General features: G+C 43.5%; 1 protein-coding gene across 1 annotated transcript in view; it reads left to right on the forward strand.

Moving 5' to 3' along the window:
- ANO3 (anoctamin 3) overlaps positions 1 to 17,321 on the forward strand; it is a 145,530-nt gene that overhangs the window by 54,074 nt on the left and 74,135 nt on the right. The window contains exons 2-3 of the mRNA XM_075280830.1: positions 8,062 to 8,256; positions 17,020 to 17,144. Of these exons, the coding sequence (XP_075136931.1) occupies positions 8,062 to 8,256; positions 17,020 to 17,144 (320 nt within the window). The remainder of the gene's footprint in view (positions 1 to 8,061; positions 8,257 to 17,019; positions 17,145 to 17,321) is intronic.

Below are 17,321 nucleotides of genomic sequence, written 5' to 3' on the forward strand. Positions count from 1 at the left end.
TGTGTCACCATGCAAGCAGTAAGATGTGTGTCACCATGTAAGCAGTAAGATGTGTGTCACCATGTAAGCAGTAAGATGTATGTCACCATGTAAGCAGTAAGATGTGTGTCACCATGTAAGCAGTAAGATGTGTGTCACCATGTAAGCAGTAAGATGTGTGTCACCATGTAAGCAGTAAGATGTGTGTCACCATGTAAGCACAGAGATGTGTGTCACCATGTAAGCAGTAAGATGTGTGTCACCATGTAAGCACAGAGATGTGTGTCACCATGTAAGCAGTAAGATGTGTGTCACCATGCAAGCAGTAAGATGTATGTAACCATGCAAGCAGTAAGATGTGTGTCACCATGTAAGCAGTAAGATGTGTGTCACCATGTAAGCAGTAAGATGTGTGTCACCATGTAAGCACAGAGATGTGTGTCACCATGTAAGCAGTAAGATGTGTGTCACCATGCAAGCAGTAAGATGTATGTAACCATGCAAGCAGTAAGATGTGTGTCACCATGTAAGCAGTAAGATGTGTGTCACCATGTAAGCAGTAAGATGTGTGTCACCATGTAAGCAGTAAGATGTGTGTCACCATGTAAGCAGTAAGATGTATGTCACCATGTAAGCAGTAAGATGTGTGTCACCATGTAAGCAGTAAGATGTGTGTCACCATGTAAGCAGTAAGATGTATGTCACCATGCAAGCAGTAAGATGTGTGTCACCATGTAAGCAGTAAGATGTGTGTCACCATGCAAGCAGTAAGATGTGTGTCACCATGCAAGCAGTAAGATGTGTGTCACCATGCAAGCAGTAAGATGTGTGTCACCATGTAAGCAGTAAGATGTGTGTCACCATGTAAGCAGTAAGATGTGTGTCACCATGTAAGCAGTAAGATGTGTGTCACCATGTAAGCAGTAAGATGTGTGTCACCATGTAAGCAGTAAGATGTGTGTCACCATGTAAGCAGTAAGATGTGTGTCACCATGTAAGCAGTAAGATGTGTGTCACCATGTAAGCAGTAAGATGTGTGTCACCATGTAAGCAGTAAGATGTGTGTCACCATGTAAGCAGTAAGATGTGTGTCACCATGTAAGCAGTAAGATGTGTGTCACCATGTAAGCAGTAAGATGTGTGTCACCATGTAAGCAGTAAGATGTGTGTCACCATGCAAGCAGTAAGATGTGTGTCACCATGCAAGCAGTAAGATGTGTGTCACCATGCAAGCAGTAAGATGTGTGTCACCATGCAAGCAGTAAGATGTGTGTCACCATGTAAGCAGTAAGATGTGTGTCACCATGTAAGCAGTAAGATGTGTGTCACCATGTAAGCAGTAAGATGTGTGTCACCATGTAAGCAGTAAGATGTGTGTCACCATGTAAGCAGTAAGATGTGTGTCACCATGTAAGCAGTAAGATGTATGTCACCATGCAAGCAGTAAGATGTGTGTCACCATGCAAGCAGTAAGATGTGTGTCACCATGCAAGCAGTAAGATGTGTGTCACCATGTAAGCAGTAAGATGTGTGTCACCATGCAAGCAGTAAGATGTATGTAACCATGCAAGCAGTAAGATGTATGTCACCATGCAAGCAGTAAGATGTGTGTCACCATGCAAGCAGTAAGATGTGTGTCACCATGTAAGCAGTAAGATGTGTGTCACCATGTAAGCAGTAAGATGTGTGTCACCATGTAAGCAGTAAGATGTATGTCACCATGTAAGCAGTAAGATGTGTGTCACCATGTAAGCAGTAAGATGTGTGTCACCGTGCAAGCAGTAAGATGTGTGTCACCATGTAAGCAGTAAGATGTGTGTCACCATGCAAGCAGTAAGATGTATGTCACCATGTAAGCAGTAAGATGTGTGTCACCATGTAAGCAGTAAGATGTGTGTCACCATGTAAGCAGTAAGATGTGTGTCACCATGTAAGCAGTAAGATGTGTGTCACCATGTAAGCACAGAGATGTGTGTCACCATGTAAGCAGTAAGATGTGTGTCACCATGTAAGCACAGAGATGTGTGTCACCATGTAAGCAGTAAGATGTGTGTCACCATGCAAGCAGTAAGATGTATGTAACCATGCAAGCAGTAAGATGTGTGTCACCATGTAAGCAGTAAGATGTGTGTCACCATGTAAGCAGTAAGATGTGTGTCACCATGTAAGCAGTAAGATGTATGTCACCATGTAAGCAGTAAGATGTGTGTCACCATGTAAGCAGTAAGATGTGTGTCACCATGTAAGCAGTAAGATGTGTGTCACCATGCAAGCAGTAAGATGTGTGTCACCATGTAAGCAGTAAGATGTGTGTCACCATGTAAGCAGTAAGATGTGTGTCACCATGTAAGCAGTAAGATGTGTGTCACCATGTAAGCAGTAAGATGTGTGTCACCATGTAAGCAGTAAGATGTGTGTCACCATGCAAGCAGTAAGATGTGTGTCACCATGTAAGCAGTAAGATGTGTGTCACCATGTAAGCAGTAAGATGTGTGTCACCATGTAAGCAGTAAGATGTATGTCACCATGTAAGCAGTAAGATGTATGTCACCATGTAAGCACAGAGATGTGTGTCACCATGTAAGCAGTAAGATGTGTGTCACCATGTAAGCACAGAGATGTGTGTCACCATGTAAGCAGTAAGATGTGTGTCACCATGCAAGCAGTAAGATGTATGTAACCATGCAAGCAGTAAGATGTATGTCACCATGTAAGCAGTAAGATGTGTGTCACCATGTAAGCAGTAAGATGTGTGTCACCATGTAAGCAGTAAGATGTGTGTCACCATGTAAGCAGTAAGATGTGTGTCACCATGTAAGCAGTAAGATGTGTGTCACCATGTAAGCAGTAAGATGTGTGTCACCATGCAAGCAGTAAGATGTGTGTCACCATGTAAGCAGTAAGATGTGTGTCACCATGTAAGCAGTAAGATGTGTGTCACCATGTAAGCAGTAAGATGTATGTCACCATGTAAGCAGTAAGATGTATGTCACCATGTAAGCACAGAGATGTGTGTCACCATGTAAGCAGTAAGATGTGTGTCACCATGTAAGCACAGAGATGTGTGTCACCATGTAAGCAGTAAGATGTGTGTCACCATGCAAGCAGTAAGATGTATGTAACCATGCAAGCAGTAAGATGTATGTCACCATGTAAGCAGTAAGATGTGTGTCACCATGTAAGCAGTAAGATGTATGTCACCATGTAAGCAGTAAGATGTGTGTCACCATGTAAGCAGTAAGATGTGTGTCACCATGTAAGCAGTAAGATGTATGTCACCATGCAAGCAGTAAGATGTATGTCACCATGTAAGCAGTAAGATGTGTGTCACCATGTAAGCAGTAAGATGTGTGTCACCATGCAAGCAGTAAGATGTGTGTCACCATGTAAGCAGTAAGATGTGTGTCACCATGCAAGCAGTAAGATGTGTGTCACCATGCAAGCAGTAAGATGTGTGTCACCATGCAAGCAGTAAGATGTGTGTCACCATGCAAGCAGTAAGATGTGTGTCACCATGTAAGCAGTAAGATGTGTGTCACCATGTAAGCAGTAAGATGTGTGTCACCATGTAAGCAGTAAGATGTGTGTCACCATGTAAGCAGTAAGATGTGTGTCACCATGTAAGCAGTAAGATGTGTGTCACCATGTAAGCAGTAAGATGTGTGTCACCATGTAAGCAGTAAGATGTGTGTCACCATGTAAGCAGTAAGATGTGTGTCACCATGTAAGCAGTAAGATGTGTGTCACCATGTAAGCAGTAAGATGTATGTCACCATGCAAGCAGTAAGATGTGTGTCACCATGCAAGCAGTAAGATGTGTGTCACCATGTAAGCAGTAAGATGTGTGTCACCATGCAAGCAGTAAGATGTGTGTCACCATGTAAGCAGTAAGATGTATGTCACCATGCAAGCAGTAAGATGTGTGTCACCATGCAAGCAGTAAGATGTGTGTCACCATGTAAGCAGTAAGATGTGTGTCACCATGCAAGCAGTAAGATGTGTGTCACCATGTAAGCAGTAAGATGTATGTCACCATGTAAGCAGTAAGATGTGTGTCACCATGTAAGCAGTAAGATGTGTGTCACCATGCAAGCAGTAAGATGTGTGTCACCATGTAAGCACAGAGATGTGTGTCACCATGTAAGCAGTAAGATGTGTGTCACCATGTAAGCAGTAAGATGTATGTAACCATGTAAGCAGTAAGATGTGTGTCACCATGTAAGCAGTAAGATGTATGTCACCATGCAAGCAGTAAGATGTGTGTCACCATGTAAGCAGTAAGATGTGTGTCACCATGTAAGCAGTAAGATGTGTGTCACCATGTAAGCACAGAGATGTGTGTCACCATGTAAGCAGTAAGATGTGTGTCACCATGTAAGCAGTAAGATGTGTGTCACCATGTAAGCAGTAAGATGTGTGTCACCATGTAAGCAGTAAGATGTGTGTCACCATGTAAGCAGTAAGATGTGTGTCACCATGTAAGCAGTAAGATGTGTGTCACCATGTAAGCAGTAAGATGTGTGTCACCATGTAAGCAGTAAGATGTGTGTCACCATGTAAGCAGTAAGATGTGTGTCACCATGTAAGCAGTAAGATGTGTGTCACCATGTAAGCAGTAAGATGTGTGTCACCATGTAAGCAGTAAGATGTGTGTCACCATGTAAGCAGTAAGATGTGTGTCACCATGCAAGCAGTAAGATGTGTGTCACCATGCAAGCAGTAAGATGTGTGTCACCATGTAAGCAGTAAGATGTGTGTCACCATGTAAGCACAGAGATGTGTGTCACCATGTAAGCAGTAAGATGTGTGTCACCATGTAAGCAGTAAGATGTGTGTCACCATGTAAGCAGTAAGATGTGTGTCACCATGTAAGCAGTAAGATGTGTGTCACCATGTAAGCACAGAGATGTGTGTCACCATGTAAGCAGTAAGATGTGTGTCACCATGTAAGCAGTAAGATGTGTGTCACCATGTAAGCACAGAGATGTGTGTCACCATGTAAGCAGTAAGATGTGTGTCACCATGTAAGCAGTAAGATGTGTGTCACCATGTAAGCACAGAGATGTGTGTCACCATGTAAGCAGTAAGATGTGTGTCACCATGCAAGCAGTAAGATGTGTGTCACCATGTAAGCAGTAAGATGTATGTCACCATGTAAGCACAGAGATGTGTGTCACCATGTAAGCAGTAAGATGTGTGTCACCATGCAAGCAGTAAGATGTGTGTCACCATGCAAGCAGTAAGATGTGTGTCACCATGTAAGCAGTAAGATGTGTGTCACCATGTAAGCACAGAGATGTGTGTCACCATGTAAGCAGTAAGATGTGTGTCACCATGCAAGCAGTAAGATGTGTGTCACCATGTAAGCAGTAAGATGTATGTCACCATGTAAGCAGTAAGATGTGTGTCACCATGTAAGCAGTAAGATGTGTGTCACCATGCAAGCAGTAAGATGTGTGTCACCATGTAAGCACAGAGATGTGTGTCACCATGTAAGCAGTAAGATGTGTGTCACCATGTAAGCAGTAAGATGTATGTCACCATGTAAGCAGTAAGATGTGTGTCACCATGTAAGCAGTAAGATGTGTGTCACCATGTAAGCAGTAAGATGTATGTCACCATGTAAGCAGTAAGATGTATGTCACCATGTAAGCAGTAAGATGTGTGTCACCATGTAAGCAGTAAGATGTGTGTCACCATGTAAGCAGTAAGATGTGTGTCACCATGTAAGCAGTAAGATGTGTGTCACCATGTAAGCAGTAAGATGTGTGTCACCATGTAAGCAGTAAGATGTGTGTCACCATGTAAGCAGTAAGATGTGTGTCACCATGTAAGCAGTAAGATGTGTGTCACCATGTAAGCAGTAAGATGTGTGTCACCATGTAAGCAGTAAGATGTGTGTCACCATGCAAGCAGTAAGATGTGTGTCACCATGCAAGCAGTAAGATGTGTGTCACCATGTAAGCAGTAAGATGTGTGTCACCATGTAAGCACAGAGATGTGTGTCACCATGTAAGCAGTAAGATGTGTGTCACCATGTAAGCAGTAAGATGTGTGTCACCATGTAAGCAGTAAGATGTGTGTCACCATGTAAGCAGTAAGATGTGTGTCACCATGTAAGCACAGAGATGTGTGTCACCATGTAAGCAGTAAGATGTGTGTCACCATGTAAGCAGTAAGATGTGTGTCACCATGTAAGCACAGAGATGTGTGTCACCATGTAAGCAGTAAGATGTGTGTCACCATGCAAGCAGTAAGATGTGTGTCACCATGTAAGCAGTAAGATGTGTGTCACCATGTAAGCACAGAGATGTGTGTCACCATGTAAGCAGTAAGATGTGTGTCACCATGCAAGCAGTAAGATGTGTGTCACCATGTAAGCAGTAAGATGTATGTCACCATGTAAGCAGTAAGATGTGTGTCACCATGTAAGCAGTAAGATGTGTGTCACCATGCAAGCAGTAAGATGTGTGTCACCATGTAAGCACAGAGATGTGTGTCACCATGTAAGCAGTAAGATGTGTGTCACCATGTAAGCAGTAAGATGTGTGTCACCATGTAAGCAGTAAGATGTGTGTCACCATGTAAGCAGTAAGATGTGTGTCACCATGTAAGCAGTAAGATGTGTGTCACCATGTAAGCAGTAAGATGTGTGTCACCATGTAAGCACAGAGATGTGTGTCACCATGTAAGCAGTAAGATGTGTGTCACCATGTAAGCAGTAAGATGTGTGTCACCATGCAAGCAGTAAGATGTGTGTCACCATGCAAGCAGTAAGATGTGTGTCACCATGTAAGCAGTAAGATGTGTGTCACCATGTAAGCACAGAGATGTGTGTCACCATGTAAGCAGTAAGATGTGTGTCACCATGTAAGCAGTAAGATGTATGTCACCATGTAAGCAGTAAGATGTGTGTCACCATGTAAGCAGTAAGATGTGTGTCACCATGTAAGCAGTAAGATGTGTGTCACCATGTAAGCACAGAGATGTGTGTCACCATGTAAGCAGTAAGATGTGTGTCACCATGTAAGCAGTAAGATGTGTGTCACCATGTAAGCACAGAGATGTGTGTCACCATGTAAGCAGTAAGATGTGTGTCACCATGCAAGCAGTAAGATGTGTGTCACCATGTAAGCAGTAAGATGTGTGTCACCATGTAAGCACAGAGATGTGTGTCACCATGTAAGCAGTAAGATGTGTGTCACCATGCAAGCAGTAAGATGTGTGTCACCATGTAAGCAGTAAGATGTATGTCACCATGTAAGCAGTAAGATGTGTGTCACCATGTAAGCAGTAAGATGTGTGTCACCATGCAAGCAGTAAGATGTGTGTCACCATGTAAGCAGTAAGATGTGTGTCACCATGCAAGCAGTAAGATGTGTGTCACCATGTAAGCACAGAGATGTGTGTCACCATGTAAGCAGTAAGATGTGTGTCACCATGTAAGCACAGAGATGTGTGTCACCATGTAAGCAGTAAGATGTGTGTCACCATGTAAGCACAGAGATGTGTGTCACCATGCAAGCAGTAAGATGTGTGTCACCATGTAAGCAGTAAGATGTGTGTCACCATGTAAGCAGTAAGATGTATGTCACCATGTAAGCACAGGGATGTGTGTCACCATGCAAGCAGTAAGACGTATGTAACCATGTAAGGTGTATGTCACTATGTAAGCACAGAGATGTGTGTCACCATGTAAGCAGTAAGATGTGTGTCACCATGCAAGCAGTAAGATGTGTGTCACCATGCAAGCAGTAAGATGTGTGTCACCATGTTAGCAGTAAGATGTGTGTCACCATGCAAGCAGTAAGATGTGTGTCACCATGTAAGCAGTAAGATGTGTGTCACCATGTAAGCAGTAAGATGTGTGTCACCATGTAAGCAGTAAGATGTGTGTCACCATGCAAACAGTGGAAGGAGACATCTGGACCGCTTGCCTTTGCTTCCTTGCTACCTGTTACATGCTGCATGACAGGTCGCACTATACAAATGCTCACTTTCTTCTAGATTTTCTTGACAGCGATGATCCTGCATTATAAGACCGGACAGCAAACGCTAATCTTACTCTTTTTACTATATTAGGTATGTTCAAAAGCAAGAGTGGGACAGATAAGGAACACCAACTCAAGCCATCGAGGAGAAGTATGCCATGTCTAGCCCAGAGCCAAACCCACCCCCAACATCTGAACAAGCAGTCTACATTACTCCAGCAGAATCGAGTCCAGCCCCAACCCGAGAGCGAGGGATCCTCAGCAATCGATGCAGAGCCTCAACAAGGTAAGACATATTGATTTTGGCATAATAATAGGATTCAAGGGCGGACGGCTTGGGGACTGGAAGGACAACTCTAGTGTGAGGTCCTTGTAACTGATCTGAGACTACAGGTTATATCATAAAGCAATAGAGTAACCTATAATATATAGACTGTATACCTGCTGGATAGTCCGTAGGTCACCGGTAGAGATTGTGATGGATCTGTGCATGTTTTTGACAATTCTTTACATAGAAGCTGAACTGAATGGTGTCCTTATTATATAAGTATTATTGTAATATTTGTGAGATAAACGGCAGAACATAAGCGGCGCCTATCTCTTCCTGCAGACGCAGTCTGTCACCCATGATATTTGCACAAAGTTTCTTCCCAATCACTTGTTACTGTCCTGTAGAGAATCTTCAGCGCTCGGTGTTTGCATCTTATAGTACTTAGCTCCATATGATAAAAACCTGCACATTCTGCAGACCGTGAGTCAGTGCATCATAGTAGTACCTGCTTATACATCAACAAGATGTTCTGCAGCAGCTGCAATGAAATAGCCAGAACATTGACTCATTATTTCCTTATGGTCTCATACACACAACTGTATTATCAGGGATCAGTGAGGGTTTTGTGGCCCGGGCTCCCTGCTGGAAATGAATGGGTCCATGAAGGGTGCACGGATATAATTCATATACAGTCCGTACCCCGACATTCACACGCAGACTTAGTCTGTATACAATGTCTGCTATGTCATATTCTCTGCTGTTACTATGGATTTATATTATCTATGTCTTTATATCACTTTAATATATATATGAAAATTTCCCTCCACCCCCCAAAAAATGCAGTAAAAAATATCCAAAAAAACCCCTTAGTGCACAACCAGCCTAATACCTAGTAAGGGTGTATTGAGGGGACTGGGGCAGATTCATGTTGTAACAGTAGAACACAGCGCCACCCTCGTCCGTGGGTTCTGTCTGGTATTGCAGTCTGTTTATACTCAAACACTTGGTTCAGATAAAAAGACATGTCTTGCGCATTTTCCTCACCAGTTCTGTGGTTGTCACTATCTTCCTTCTAATTCTACGTCCTGCCAGGAAGACCCACCCAAGATAAGTTTCTGGTTTTGGTTTCTCTCTGTAACACACGACCTCCGAACTCCAGACTCAGAGATAGAAAAGCTTCATAATGTAGAATAAGAAAAACTTCTCTAGAGCTGTTTCGGCTTATACACAATTCTTTAAAACCATTTCCTTACTGGAAACTTCATGCAAGAAGGAAACAGGAACTTCTGGCCGCCATGTTCCCCATCATTGAAGGATCCAGTACTTGAAGGTCCAGATATTTACTACAGACATGAAGGGACATGAAAGGGACATGAAGGGGACATGAAGGGGAAATGAAAGGGACATGAAGGGAACATGAAGGGGACATGAAAGAAACATGAAGGAGACGTGAAAGGAACATGAAGGGGACATGAAAGGATATGAAGGGGAAATGAAGGGGACATGAAAGGAACATGAAGGGGACATGAAAGGAACATGAAGGGGACATAAAAGGAACATGAAGGAGACGTGAAAGGAACATGAAGGGGACATGAAAGGATATGAAGGGGAAATGAAGGGGACATGAAAGGAACATGAAGGGGACATGAAAGAAACATGAAGGAGACGTGAAGGGGACATGAAAGGGACATGAAGGGAACATGAAGGGGACATGAAAGAAACATGAAGGAGACGTGAAAGGGACATGAAAGGAACATAGAGGGGACATGAAGGGGACATGAAAGAAACATGAAGGAGACGTGAAGAGGACATGAAAGGAACATGAAGGTGACATGAAAGGAACATGAATGGGGACATGAAAGGAACATGAAGGGAACATGAAGGGGACATAAAGGGAACATGAAGGGGACATGAAGGGAACATGAAGGGGACATGAAAGAAACATGAAGGGGACATGAAAGGAACATGAAGGGGACATGAAAGGATATGAAGGGGAAATGAAGGGGACATGAAAGGAACATGAAGGGGATATGAAAGGAACATGAAGGGGACATGAAAGGAACATGAAGGGGACATGAAAGGAACATGAAGGGGACATGAAAGGATATGAAGGGGAAATGAAGGGGACATGAAAGGAACATGAAGGGGACATGAAAGAAACATGAAGGAGACGTGAAGAGGACATGAAAGGAACATGAAGGTGACATGAAAGGAACATGAAGGGGACATGAAAGGAACATGAAGGGGACATGAAGGGAACATGAAGAGGACATGAAAGAAACATGAAGGGGACATGAAAGGAACATGAAGGGGACATGAAAGGAACATGAAGGGAACATGAAGGGGACATGAAAGAAACATGAAGGGGACATGAAAGGAACATGAAGGGAACATGAAGGGGACATGAAAGGAACATGAAGGGGACATGAAAGGAACATGAATGGAACATGAAGGGAACATGAAGGGGACATGAAAGGAACATGAATGGAACATGAAGGGGACATTAAAGGAACATGAAGGGGGCATGAAAGGAACATGAAGAGGACATGAAGTGGACATAAGTGACTTTATCTCAATTATCTCGATGACACTGTTTGGTTTCTTCATCTATAATTCTTAGAAGAGAACTTGTGTTTACTGACGTTTCCTGCAGAAATTCATTGACTGTTCTTTCTGAAAAGCTGCAGATCCAGGAATTAGGAAAATTCCTTACAATTGTTTCTTGTTGGGTCAGATAGAAAGAACAGAAAATGGTAATTGTGATGTTATCAGATCCGGATAAGGATTGTCACTGTGAAATATATGAGTCTGCTAGAAGCTTAGGACTGGACAGACTGCAGTGCTATATAACGCATCCGTCTTAGTGTAATGTCTTGCTTGTTCTATGATCAGGAGGTCTCTTCATACAGCTGATCACTGCGGGGACGGGTGGTGGACCCCCGCTGATTTGCAATTGATGGTAAACCCCCCAAAAAAACAGATTTTGGAGACACTGCCCGATCCTCTAATACTTAAAGAGTCTCCTGACTCTCCCAGGACAGCAGATATCAGAGGAAAGAAGGATTGGGAAGATGGAATTCAACATGCCCAATCTTTATGCTCTAAGTGGAGATAATGCATTACGAGAGGAGGTCTATCAGAGATTTACCCCCATTCAGGACATATGAACTCTCTCAGACAAATAAGCCAACAGATATCTCAGACAAACTGTAGCCAGATTATCCTCCATTCACTTCTATCCCCTCCTGCCTCCGGCCTATTGCTGCAGTAATAAATCCAAGCAAAGCGACATCTCGAATCCTTTATTATATTCGTTCTTGTGTTAATTCTACGGCGAGGCATTGGATGTAATTACAACCTTGTATACAGATCTCTAATTATATTTGACTAATTGTACTTAAAAGCAATTAGACGGAAAAGCAAACAAAAGGGGGAGAATGAATGTGATCAGCTCCGTAATGGCGCTCACACTGAGAAAAGTATAATGTGGTGGGCGTCTGAGTACGGCATTAAACATGGCAGCAAACTCAATGCAGATCCATATAGACCTGTGGACTGGAGCGAGATCTCACTCATATTACTTATCAGGGGGATTCCTCTTACATGTCAGTGTGAACAGAACTTTAAGGCTTCTTCTGGATCAACAGTTATAGATTCTTAGTATTTGGGGTCCCATTGGAAAACCAAACTAGCAAAAGACTGTCTGGCAGACCAGGGCTCCCTGCAAAGGACTGTCTGGCAGACCAGGGCTCCCTGCAAAAGACTGTCTGGAGGACCAGGGCTCCCTGCAAAGGACTGTCTGGAGGACCAGGGCTCCGTGCAAAGGACTGTCTGGAGGACCAGGGCTCCGTGCAAAGGACTGTCTGGAGGACCAGGGCTCCCTCCAATGGTTCAGCTGAATACAAGTCCGTGATGAAGCAATTTTTTTAGCCCAATCTATTTTTTGGGGGACAATTTCCTAATATTGATGATATTTCCTATGTGTGCAATGAGAACAACAAACATTATGCATGAAATGTGGAGAAAGTTTAGATGACAAAGAACACCTGGTCACCTGTAATATACAGGAACAATGAGGTCTGAAGCCCTTAAGGTCCTACTAGATGGGCCAATACTCAGGGCAATGGTGCTGATAATCTATAGGCACTGGCGTAACTATAGGGGTCACTGTGGTTGCCGCTTCGACTGTGCCCAGAAGTTGGGGGCCCCATAGATCACTCTCAAATTATTTGTTCTCCTTTCTAGTTTCCATTCAAACTAGAAAACTTACTGGGTTGGAACTTTAGGAACCTTGCCCTCTCTTGAGCTGAAGTGAGAACATTTTTGGTATCCATACACAGCCTTCCACTGTCAGAAAGGAGAGAATTAAGCCTTTAAAGACAGCTGTTGGTCAGGAGCAGGCAATGAAGGAGGGATTCAGTGGTGGCTCCAAAGGAGGCATGCTAGTTTGTTAGGGGGCACCGACAGGAGATGTGAATGATAGAAAGCTTGTGTTGCAGGCCATGTTGGGAACAAGTCTTCATAAAGATCTGAATCCAGAGAAAAGGAAAAGGAAATGCATTTCTGCTAAATGGTGAGGATGGGACTCAATTGCTGGTTGTGAGGAGAGTTTGCACAGGGGGGGCAATTTTGGGCTTTTGCACCAGGGCTTGTGATCCTTACATTATATCCCTGCAAATGGGGGAGGAATGATCCTACAGTGATCCAGAGGAAGTAAAAAAACGTCATGATACAAGTGGCCCCATCCAGTGGTCAGTCTTGTTCCTCCATATGTCAAAGATTCCTTCATCCGTCATTCCTCCCGATCCCCTCATACATATGGACGCCTGATACAGCCGAGCTTCTATGGGTTCTCTGTATGGCAAGGGGATAAAGCTGTTGTCAGACACCAATGGTGGAGACTTATCTTTCCGGAGACTACAATGATCAGATGTTGCACTTAAACACAACAGATCTTTCATTCCCTGATATTATTCATTGGGTACAAGTCAAGAGGCCGCCATAACTATAAGACAGATGACTGGAGCCACCAAGTTTTACGGCAAAGTCTTGTAACTATACTAAATGTAACAGGAAGAATCTTCACTGTATCTTTTTTTCTTGCTATTGTGTTCCTGATTTGATCCATTTCATAAATTCACTTCCGATATCCAATGATGGGACTTGATATAAAAGTCATCTGGAGAACTATTCAAAAGAAATTGGGAATCCCTTAGATATTTTACCACCTTTCCTTTTCCCCACATCCAATAACCATCTAATATTTCGACCAAGAATAAAGGCGGCGGTGGCAGAAACTTCTTCAGTTACCAATTTCTATCAAACATTTCTTGCAAACAGTAACAAGACTTCATCCCATCAATCCTGCAAATGAATATTGACAAGCTGCGATGATTCTCGTAACCACCACCTTAGCTGGGATGATTCTCCTTGGCATGGACTCAAGCATCATTTGGATGGGTTTCATAGGACGTGACAGGTGCAGAACTTCAGCAGTTTCATAATGGGAAGCACAGAGACAAATACTCGGCGGCAGCTCTCATTATATTACACCTTAGGTGGCTGCCACGTTCCCTGCCAAGGATTTGTCTGCATGGAATAGAAATGATCACTCATCAACACAAAATCTGGATGAAATCTAAAATTATTTTAAAGTAGCGATTTTCCTAATATTTGGGATTCTCTTCCCCAGGGACGTTTCTTCAATGAGGCGGAGTGAGGTGACGGCCTCAGGCGGCGTCTCATGGAATAAACTGGGGGCGACATTCATTTTTTAATCAACCACTACATCTTGAATTATTACAATAGGTAGCGGCCGATGACTTACTCACCTATCCACATGGCTGTCCAGGCCGTTCTCCACTGCCTCCTCTAAGTGGCGTTACACTTGCGCCAAGACACTGAAAACTATAGCGCGCCCCGGAGGTGGCAGCGGAGCGAGGATACAATAATACAGGTAGCGGCCTAACAAATACAGTGGAGACCATAAAAAGGGGCAAATATTGTGGGAAGGGGGAGGAAAGGGGGGTCATATATTGGGTGGGACATAAGAAAGGGGCTATATAATGTGGGGCAAAAAAGGGGACGTCATATACTGTGGGGCAAAAAAGGGGTCATATATTGTGGGGGGCCATAAGAAAGGGGTCATATACTGTGGGGGGCCATAAGAAAGGGGTCATATACAGTGGGAGGGCATAAAAAGAGGGGCCATATAATCTGGTGGGCTTTAAAAAGGGAGACATACTGTATACTGTGTTATGGGCCAGAAAAAGGGAGTCATGTACAGGTACTGCGTGGGGGGCCAGAAAAGCGGGATGGATGGGCGTTTTCTACCATTTCCATTAGGGTTGGCCATTATATAGCCAACAATAGCCAGGTTGGATATCTTTTTTGGGGAGGGGAGGTTGGGGAAGCTTTCTATAGTCCGCCTCGGGCAGTAGGTTCACCTCTGCCCACAATATATCACAGGTCTAAGTGGGGAATAATATCCAAGTGATCTGATTCCAGATGAAAGGAATCTTATCAGCCATATATATAATATTATGTAATACATTGTATAGGATATGTTATACGTAGAGATGTAGCTGACACCAATGTGCACTCAGCCTTAACCTTCTGTACCCCAGTGAAGTTAGGCTTCCATTTAACCCCTGCTACATCTCTACATTGTACTTCGCTGTATCAGATTCTGAGAGCGCCTTATACATACCGTATATAATCCAGACCACTACTATATATCCATCTCCCCTCGTGGCTGTCCATTATATCACCGCTATATCAGTGAGCTATGAGGGGTCTGCAGAGTCCAGGGTTATGTATTACTTACTGATTTATGGATTCACATTTTTGGCTTGTCCGTTATACTCTACGACTCCTTCAAGGTCCCCCATGTGTATAAAGGAAGGATTCGTGTCCTGAGCCGCCCTCATATCTCACATATAGTTCAGAATTCTGCAAACTAATTTCGGTTTCCCCTTCTGATGAAACCCTTTATCAGTATCAGAGTATAACCTCTCGATAGGACTCGATGTGTAACCCTTTCAGTGCTGGATTCATTCATTCATGGGTCGCTCTCCCGGATGTCTTATCTGAAGCCGCAGACTTGTGCTTTGCACCCTGCTCATTTGCATCAGATACTATTGGAAAGATGGCCACCCTATTGATTGTTATAGGGGATACCTGTGTAATACTGCATAGTATGGGACCATAGGGACTCTACGTGCCGCCATACCGGCCCTGTGCACGCGATGGCGCCTTTATCGATCTTATTATTCCATGCTCTGATCTTGTCAATGACTTTATTTAGCTCGCCGGTTATTTTTAGCTTTGTTGACTATGGAAGGATTGAGTTTTTCAAGGAAGGGTCTGTGAGCGCGGATTGGGAGGTGTTGATGAGCTTTGTTGTACCTGATTGTACCCCGGGGACTGTAAATAAGGCACAGGAGGAATCGTTGCAGATGCATCATCTGGCGGTTAGTCAGGATTCCCCGGCCGTTCAGCTTGGGGGCTGCGGTTTTTCCACTCCGTCTATCACATGATAAGTACCGTATATTAATGGGATTATTATCCCAAAGGTAAAGTATAGCGGTAACTGCAGGAGACGCCACGGAGGGGAATTATATGAACGTCAAGACAAAAAACATGTAAAGGTCGGAGGAAATAGTCGCCCAGGTGATCTCTACATCTCTGGTTTCCTATCACTGTGGCTTTTATATCTGTTTGATACAATGTTTCATTTTTGCAACGTTATTACAAATGTGTCACACTAGCGATAAAGTTATACAAAGGGGTCGGAGCAGAGTCAGGGTTGGAGTCGGAGTCGGGTTGTGGCAAAATAGAGTTGTAGTCGGAGTCGGTGTTTTGGAAACCTGCAGGGAATTAAAGATAACTATCTACATTTATAGGATACATTTCTTGATACGGTTAAGGCCCCAAGTTGTGGAATCGCGGAATTTGCTGCGTTTACGGCACCTGCAAAGTGAAGGAAATTTTGGTTAATCTCATCCACACACTGCAGGAAAAACAACAGAAGAAAATGTTCATTTACAAAAACAAAGCACAGGAGTCCTACACATAAAAATATGGCTGTTAAGGAAATAGCGCCACTGTGGTGCTTAGGTTGTGTCTGGTATTGCAGTTTAACCTTATTGAACTGAACGGTTTCAATTGCAGTACCAGATGCAGCCCATGAACAGGGGTGGCGCTGTTTGTAGAAAAAAAGTGTAAAAAAAATCTGATTCTTTTATTGTAACCCTGCCTCCTTCATGTGTAGCGGTCCCCATGTGCCTCACCGAATTGATCCGATCACTACATTGTCAACCAATCTGGGCATGCCTTCTGCAGTCATAGCTCTTATACAGTATGCCATGGTATATATCTCCTATGCATAGGATAAAGGGTCCATTCACATGGAGGAAAGTGGTGTGGAATTTCAGTGCTGAAAAAAAAGCCTCCCATTGACTTCAATGGGTTCCTTTTTCTGGTAGTAGAGAATACGTTTTGCGCCATGACCACTTTTTTGGCTGCTCAGAGACAGACCTATGACACGAGGTCCAGTTGATGAGGACGGAGGTGTATACTGAGCACAAAGCCTCATGGGGACCCGTATACATGACATAACAGGCATTCAGTTGGATAAAGCCATGTGGATTGTAACATTGTTTCCAGATGACTTGTATATTGAGACTTGTTACATTTATCCAGTTGGGGTCTTTGTTGCTGGATGATCCCTTTAAGCCTTGTACAAGGATCACATATAACAATTTGTCCCCTATTCAGATTCTACAAGAGATACGTACACCGATGACTCCGAACATGGAACGTACGACTGCCGCACCGATCAATCTCTGCTCATTCAGCACAAACTTAACAGACAGAAACAAGCCTCTCGGAAATCTCAGAAGGTAATCCACAATCTCCATCCACAATCGATACGTGCGGACGCTTTACATTCTGTACACACAACCTACGTGTCTATAGATCATCAATCCCACCCCAGCATGTGTATAGCGCGGCAGATAAACCGCAGGCTACTCGCTCCATAGCAATAACTTTATTTAAACTCAGCAGAGCCTGCAAGA

The sequence above is a fragment of the Leptodactylus fuscus genome, chromosome 7 (genome assembly GCF_031893055.1).
Source record: "Leptodactylus fuscus isolate aLepFus1 chromosome 7, aLepFus1.hap2, whole genome shotgun sequence".
Classification (NCBI taxonomy): domain Eukaryota; kingdom Metazoa; phylum Chordata; class Amphibia; order Anura; family Leptodactylidae; genus Leptodactylus; species Leptodactylus fuscus.